The following is an 8,269-nucleotide window of genomic DNA, read 5'->3' as shown; positions in this document are numbered from 1 at the left end:
ACAACTGTAAGAGATGCTCTTTGTAGTGCGTGAATGTGTGCGCATGCCGCAAAATAGGTAAATGATTGATAGCCAGCTGCCTCCCTGACTGTGTGCCCAGCCTGGACATAGATCACAGATGGCTTGCAAACTCATTGTGTAATTATGAATGGCTACTAGAAGCCATAAATCAGTTAAAATTGGGGTCAAGAGGTTCATGGGTTCAAAAAATGCCCCCAGTGCCCACTTTGTTGCTTCTCTGAGTTGGGTGTAAAAAAAAAAAACAACAACCAAAAAAATGTACATTTGAGTTGCAGAATAGTGACGAAAAAAAAAGAAGAATAAGCCGCATATCAGAAAATCAAAGAGAGCATACAAGGTAGTGGAGAGATAATACAGAGGGAAAAAGGACAGAAAAGTAACACTGACAGAGAGAAACAGACTTTGCCCAGCCTGATGGAAATTTCCACTCTGGCAGTGAAACGAAATCTAATGTTCAGATTAAGTTAAGCATAATGCAAAACAACAAAACAAGGTCCACTCGTTAGATTGTAGTTGTTAACGGAGACATTCCACCAATACTATACGTATAAATAAATGAAACAATAATTAATCTTAAGCAATAAAAGCTTTGAATTCTGGGACAGTCTGGAACACACTTCTGTGTTCTTCATGTTAAAATCTTTTCTTTATGGTTTTCAGGTTTAGTCAGGAGGGTAATAACAAACTGAAATGCAAAGCAAACCTGCTTTTATTATTGTTTTTTGGCTAAAAAAATATTTCAATAGATACAGTGTGCTTTTTTCTGTATGTACGAACATGCTGGGGAGTGTGAATAATTGGCTTGATTTCCATCTGTACAGTTTTGTTTGGCTAAAAAAGGTTCAGTGTGTTGAAATGCATGGAAAGGTATCAAATGACGGCAAAGGGGGTTGAACGGGTTTATAAACCCCCCCCCCCCCCCTTTTTTTTTTTTAAAGAAACATTTTCCTTTACAGGATCAGTCACTGTCTGGTCTAACTGGTATTTTGGCCTGCAGTAGTTCCCAAGTTAAAAACCAGAGGTGTTTTTTTTCTTTGACACCATGTTTTTACTATAGGGCAGGGGTGTCAAACTCCAGGACTTGAGGGCCAGTGTCCTGCAGGTTTTAGATATCACTCTGGGTCAACACACCTGAATCAAATGATTAGTTCATTACCAGGCCTCTGGAGAACTTCAAGATATGTTGAGGAGGTGATTTAGTCATTTGAATCAGCTGTGTTGGATCAAGGACACATCTAAAACCTGCAGGACACCGGCCGTCGGGGCCTGGAGTTTGACACCTGTGCTATAGGGAGCTACTCAGAGGTGGAAATATATACATTAATAAATGACTTAGTCATACTAGCTGTACTGTATACAGCTGTAATTTCCAGAAGTTCTTAAATCAGCAGATATGCCTTTTCATATTTTGAATAGTTATTTTCATTATTTCATTATTATCACAATAAAAGTGTTTGGCTGACACAAGCCACCAGTCATTTTGCAACATTAGGAACTTGGGAATCAGGAAATGATTTTGCATTTTCTTCTCAGAAGATACCCTTTTTTGTTTGAGTAGAGCTGCACACAAGATACCATTCAGATCATACACTACTTTATCCACACCGGACTCACACTCTACAGTTATAACTTAAAATGTGATGTGAATAAGACCTTTTTCTAACTGTTTTCCTGGTTGAGATTCAACAATCCAGAAAATCTGTCAATAAAAGAAAGAATAAAGAATAATAATATAATTTAAAAAAATCTGTCATCTGCATTGGTATGAACTTATTCATTTCTATCCACTGTCAGCCTAAGTTCCTGTACTGCAAGGAATGCACTTTAAATGTGTTATAACTAAATGTTTCTGGGTTTTTTAAAGAAAAAAATGTTGCTTTAAATCTATGCATTAAAATAACCACACATATGAAAAATAGAATAACACACAAATCAGCAGACACCTTTTTAATCGCTCAATAATTCCAAACAGGAGTATAGTGAACTAAATATTTTAAAGAACTACAGAAATAGTAGAATTTGTGTTTTTCTTTATTTCATTTGGTGTGTTTCAGAGTCCTCTGCTCATTGTTGGACCCTGAAGCTTGATCAGACTCTTTGTGGACGCATGTTGGACAGCAGTGTGGGGATGACATCTGGCTTGCGAGTATGAAAGTAGTAGATAGCAGCTCCTCCAACCATGACAGTCAAGCTCATTTTAACCAGTCGACGAGCAGTGGAGGGCTGTACTGGTTCCAGCTACGGGGGGGGGGGGGGGGGGGGGGGGTGATGATTTTTACTTCATGTTAAAATCATGCACAACAGTAACAAAGAAGACTGCAGAAGAAAAAGTGTAACATCAAACCTTTCTGGTTTTTAGAGGCTGGAACATGCGATCAAACTGGGTAAAGATTGCCCTGTGGGCTCCCTCCCATTTCCCTGGTCCCATCAGCCGGTACTGGTAGGCGGTAACGGGCCCCCAGAGAACCCTCTTGAACAAGGGGTAGTCTGTGAAGAAGAGCCAGAGGAGGCTTGGCCTTACACCAATCTCTCCAGCTATTTCATCCATGTAGGAAACAAAGTCCACCTGCAGTGGGGTCAGCTTTGAAACAATGTAACTGTGGAGAGAATAATATAAAGAATAGTATTATTCTAAAGTGGCACTAACATGGTATAGAAGTATAAGATATAAGAGTATAGCGCAGAATAGATATGCTAGAATAAAGCATTCCTTGTTTATACTTAGGTTTGATATTATGATTGCTTCCAGAGTCTAAAAATTCCAATGCTAAGTGTTCTTGATCATTGCAATATTAAAAGTCTAAAATTAAACACCTTTTAATGGCTATAAAATGTGTAAGATTAAAATGTGGTATGACGCAGCTGCAACCTTTACAGTCTGAACTTTAAAAGGAAAAAAGGAAAAAAAAATCACATGCTAGAATTGTCAGGGTATGCAAGCAGCTGGCTTCAAATTCAGATTTCTAACTGGATTTTTTAAAATGGTGCCGTTTGCTTTTTAAATGCAATTACATGGATAATGAAAATTATGTATGTGTACAGTTTGCTTACAAAGAAAAAAGAATGTGAGTATTAATTTATTTACATGTTCAGACTAATGAGCATTTGTATGTTTAGGTATTATGACAATACACCTGTCTAACCTCTCTATGCACCTTGCTAACCAATCTCACTATAGCTAGAGCATCTTCTGACATATAACAGGAGAAAGGACAATGGTAAAAGACAGGTTGAAGTATTTAATAAGACAAATAGTTACCTTTTTTCAATATTTTTTGTATCTTTTTCAACAGCCTTGATCATGGACTGGCTTGACGGCAGTTTTTTATGTCCTAGGCAGCAAAAAAGGTCATTTGTAAATATAAATGAACTAATTTGTAACTAACAGTTAGGCATGCTAACTGTTAGTAATAACAGACTACCTTACCTTTGAAGACACGAGTGACCCAACGGGCCTGCATTTCAGCCTGAGGCATGATGGCTCCAAGGGCATGAATGAAACCCACGACAGCCAAAGTAGGATGCTCTAGGGTTGGGGGGAAAACATGCTTGTACAGACCCGCACGGTGCCCAGACTTGTACATGGCGTTTTTTGGCAAGTAGGGGAAATCATAGTTGTACCCTGTGGCAAATACAATAGTGTCCACCTGTGACAACAAAGAAATATGGTATTAAACTAAGTCTTCACTGAACAAAGATCTTGGAGAAAGTTGAAGAAAACTCTTCTCTGACCTTTTCCACAGTACTTCCATCATCAAACACCACAGTGCACCCACAGATTTCCTTCACATTTGGTTTGATGATGACTGCCCCGGACAGAATCTTCATTGGTAAGTCATCATTGATTACTGGGATCTGACTGAAGAGCCTAGAGTAGAGTATTTTAATGAGAAGCAGAATCCCTCATCTGACAGCACAGCGTTATACACCAATCTGGCATAACATTACGACAACTGACAGGTGAAGTCAGTAACACCAGTTATCTCTTTATAAGGGAGCAAGTGAACATTTTGTCCTCAGATTCAATGTGTTAAAAACAGAGAATTGGCTAAACATAGGGGATTGAGAGAGTTTGTGATGACCAGATGACTGGAGCAGAGCACCTCCAAAATTACAGCTCATGTGGGGTGTTCCCAGTCTGCAGGGATTAGTATTGTTAATGTTTTCTTTTATATCACGTTGCTGGCTGGCTAAGTGTGCATCGCTTACCTTGAGGAACATCTGTAAACAGGATGGCGCTATAGGAACAAGGAAAGCTGCCGGAGGCAGCGTGATGCTGTAGGTACTGTTCTGAAGGGAAACCTTGGGTCCTGCCATCCATGGAGAAGTTACTTTGACATGTACCACCAACCTAAGCATTGTTGCAGTTTCCATGGAAACTGTGTTCCCTGATGCCTATTTCAGCAGGATAATGTGCCTTGCCACAAAGCAAAAATGGTCCAGCAATGATATGAGAAGCACAATGAGCTTGAGGTGTTGACTTGGCCTCCAAGTTCCCCAAATCTCAATCCTGTGGGATGTGTGGGACAAACAAATCTGACCTACAGAGATCCCACCTTGTAGTTTACAGGACTCAAATGATTTGTTGCTAACATCTTTGTGCCAGATAGCACTGCACACCTTCAGGGGTCTAGTGGAGTCAGCGCCTTAAAAGGTAAGGGCTGTTTTGGGAACAAAAGGGGGACCAACACAGTATTGGGCAGGTGGTCACAATGTCATGCCTGATTGGTGTATATTATAGGGAACTAACGCACTGTGATTGATCTCATTACCTTGGCCTGAGTCAAAATCTATGTGGGCGTGACACCACCTACCTGTGTTTGGGTTTTAGGGCGTACATGGTGTGGTCATACATGGCATTGAGTTTCTTCTCACCAAACCAATTGAAGAAGTTGATTGGGAATAGCTGAAACAGGATATGAACAAAGCGTGTGTTGTACTTCATGTCAACTGGCACACCATTGTCGGAAACTTGCCGGATGATCCAAGCACCACGACGAGTGCTCATGTACACCTGGAGAATGGGAAAGACAGAATTCACCAAAACTCATGAAGGAGTTTTTTTTCTATCTCTAATCAAAAGAAGATAAGAAGAACGAAAAAGCTTTCTTCAACCTGCTCTGCAACTCTGCTGGTTTCCACAGCAATGTCACCTCCAGAGTTTCCAATTCCGATTACCACCACTCTTTTTCCATACATGTCTTCAGGTCCTTTGTAGTCCCAGCTGTGGAGATATTTTCCTTCAAATGTCTCAATTCCTGCAACATAACAGAGGTGTCATATGAAAAGACTAACACACAAAGGTATAAAAACAAGACAGTTATTTTTTTAAGGGTTGATTTTTAAAAATCAGCCATATTTTAATCAAAGCCTTTTCAGGATAAATGCAAAACATTTTACCTGGGAAATCTTTGAGTGGGAGGTTAGGGTAGGTGTAGTGACCAGAGCAGCAGATCACTGCATCAAAGACATGCCTCTCCTCATGTCCATCTCTCTTTTCAGTCAACACCTCCCACCTGCCAGTGCGAGAATAGTCCGGTGCTTTTCTCACACTTTTCACTAAGGTCTAAAAAATAACAATGTAGGCCGATTCAGGTTTTCAGATATCTGCCAAATGTCACCAAAACAGTTTTGAAGAATGTGCTTTTCTCTCATTCTACTCTTCTTTGTTTTTATTACCTGGAAGCGAATGTATTTTAGGAGTTTAAAGTGGTCTGCATACATTCGGAAGTAGTTCAGGATTTTAGAGTGATGCATGTAGTTGGGATAATCAGAGGGAATGGGGAAGTCACTGTAGCACATCATCTCCTTTGAGATATTGATTGTAAGTGACCGGTAGATACTAGCCCTGTTGGGCTCCGAAACTTCCTGCAGAGAAATAGTTTTAAAAGACAACAAAGAATTTTACTCAGTTTCACACGAACAGTTTGCTTGTCAACATGTTTGTCTTCTTAAATGTAGACTTGCCTTGAATTTCCACAGTCCGCCCATGTCGTCACTACTTTCAAAGCAGGTTGGCTCCATGCCTTCTTCCAGACAAGCCTTTATGCTGGTCAGACCAGAGGGGCCTGCCCCGATCACTGCTACTCTGTGCACCATGATGGACCTGCAACCAGATGTTGGAAAATGTACCTGTAATTTTGAACATTTGTGAAATTAAGTATGAAAATGTAAATTTGTAACCAAGGAAACCGTCAATTGCACTATATTCAGGTGACAAGATCTTAATGTTAAAAAAGAAATACAAAAGAAAACATGCATAGAAAACTGTATTAATACTGAACAGTTTTCCTGTTTAAGAATGAAGCTTAAATTAGTTTCCAGCTCGTTTAAAATGCTCGAGAGATTTTTACCAGACCGAGATAAAACGGTCACGTGGCAATCCCTTTCCAATAATCCTCAGTTAGTTTACTTGATTTAAAGTAGTGACTGCAACAATTTAGAGCAATTGATGGTTTAACCATGTTTTACATGACTGAACTCTACAAATTCCTAATCCTGGCATCTGTCATAAAACATTCTTCTCAGAAACAGAAGAGCAAAGGTGACATCAAAGTTCTTTGAAAGACCTCAAGCATGCCAAATGTCCTTGGGCAAGATACTAACCCCATGTTTGCCTACTTGTGGTGGTCAGAGGGCCCGGTGGCGCCAGTGTCTGGCAGCCTCGCCTCTGTCAGTGCGCCCCAGGGCAGCTGTGGCTACAACGTAGCTTGCCATTGCCAGTGTGTGAAGTCCTTAGGGACTGAGTCCTTAGGGACTGAGTCCTTAGGGACTGAGTAAAGCGCTATACAAATGCAGGCCATTTACCATTTTGTCATTATATCATTGGAGCATGGTTATCATAACAATATCATAACAATGCAAAATTATGTTAATAAATGAAAAGAAATACACCATCTTATATTCAAGTAATCACAAGCTATTTTAAACCCTTTGTACCCCATGACACACTTAGAAATATTGCTGATTTAAAAATCCCGACACACATATGGAAGCTTTATATTGCAGAAAGTGTCTATTTTTGCTTACCTTGATCTTCCTGTGGTGATTTGGTGTGCCTCTCAAGTGGGGCAAGCATCACCTGAGCACAGACTTTTATACAGAGAGGGTAACTATACACACTCTTTTTTTCTTTCTCAGTCCTGTCCAAAAAAGGAAGCTACCAAGCTGAACCATGTTTACCAAAATCAAAATGGGTTTGACTTTGACTAAAGTTCAATTCGTGTTATTTTAAGTAGGAAGAGGAGTGCAAATGAGTGACAATAGTGAGCAATGGGAAGAAGGAGCAATAATGATACGCACAGAACTCTATTAATGTATCCATCTATTACACATGACGCAAAACAGTTTTAGATTGGTTCCCCATTTAATTACAAATTCTTACAATCAAATTACGGGATAATTTTCAACAGCAAATTCAAATCCACGGACTATAATACAGCATAACCACACACACAGACGTATACATAAATGTACATTATAAGATCTATACAAGTGATGTACAGTGAAGTTCATAGTATTTAGCAGGCAATGAGTGCAGTAAAATGTATAGAAGCTTCATGTTTGAAAAATGTATAGAATAAGAAATACATTTTGTTCATAAAGTTTCTCAACTGTTACAGTACAGGTTATGAGAAATGTGCAAAATCTTTCAGTACACAACATACACAACTAATTTTTTAAAACATTTTTAGTCTTAAAAAAAAGAAAAGAATCAATCATAAAAATTATTTGGTCACAAAAATTACCATCCAGCATATTTAGATTTACAACCAAAGTGTAATGAAGTGAAAATCTTCAAAGCTGAAACCTTTCTCACTGGCACTGGGAAGATCATTGGTTAGTTATTGCAGAGACAGCACAGATTGCACAAGGTCAATAAAATATATGAGTGGGAACAGTCTGCTGAGTTCATACAGGTATCTGGAACTGGCTTAGACCAACTAGCACAAACCGGTGGGGAAAAAAAAAGACCCCAGAGACGGACACGAAACTTTCTTTTTGTCAAATACACGTAATACAGGACAAAAAAACTGATGTAACTTCTTGTCTCTGGCAGTACTGAGGTGTGTGTTTGAAGTGAGCAAGCTGTTGTGCAACTGACTCAAGTATTTTCTCCCTCCTGACAGAGTGGTTTAGCCATACACTTCAAACACGGCATTAAAACTCATTCACATATTCAAAAACATATTCATAATGTTTCTTTGCTTTTCTTTGTAGTACTAGCACAACTATTTTTTCCTTTCTT

At 39.2% G+C, this 8,269-nt stretch overlaps 1 protein-coding gene across 3 annotated transcripts; it reads right to left on the bottom strand.

The window, feature by feature from the left end:
• Positions 1-1,959: 1,959 nt before the first annotated feature.
• On the bottom strand, positions 1,960-7,130 carry LOC146607434 (flavin-containing monooxygenase 5-like). Of its 3 annotated transcripts, none has more exons than XM_085348874.1 (11): positions 7,051-7,130; positions 5,985-6,127; positions 5,701-5,885; positions 5,422-5,587; positions 5,137-5,279; positions 4,836-5,035; positions 3,754-3,889; positions 3,449-3,668; positions 3,281-3,353; positions 2,366-2,618; positions 1,960-2,259 (listed from the first exon to the last, which is right to left on the bottom strand). In XM_085348874.1, exons 2-11 carry the CDS (start codon positions 6,118-6,120, stop codon positions 2,110-2,112), a joined length of 1,662 nt encoding a protein of 553 aa, XP_085205000.1. In that variant the 5' UTR covers positions 6,121-6,127; positions 7,051-7,130; the 3' UTR covers positions 1,960-2,109. The 3 variants fall into 3 exon arrangements, with proteins under 3 accessions (XP_085205000.1, XP_085205001.1, XP_085204999.1); XM_085348875.1 differs by having other exon boundaries at positions 5,985-6,153; positions 7,051-7,089; XM_085348873.1 differs by lacking the exon at positions 7,051-7,130 and adding an exon at positions 6,628-7,039.
• Between the last annotated feature and the right edge of the window lie 1,139 nt (positions 7,131-8,269).

This window comes from Diplotaxodon limnothrissa, linkage group LG23, assembly GCF_057381915.1.
Source record: "Diplotaxodon limnothrissa isolate DT_005_m linkage group LG23, D_limnothrissa_male_GT1.1, whole genome shotgun sequence".
In the NCBI taxonomy this organism is placed as follows: Eukaryota; Metazoa; Chordata; class Actinopteri; order Cichliformes; family Cichlidae; genus Diplotaxodon; species Diplotaxodon limnothrissa.
The sequence above is the reverse complement of the archived record's forward strand: the minus strand, read 5'-3'. Positions and strand labels throughout refer to the sequence as shown.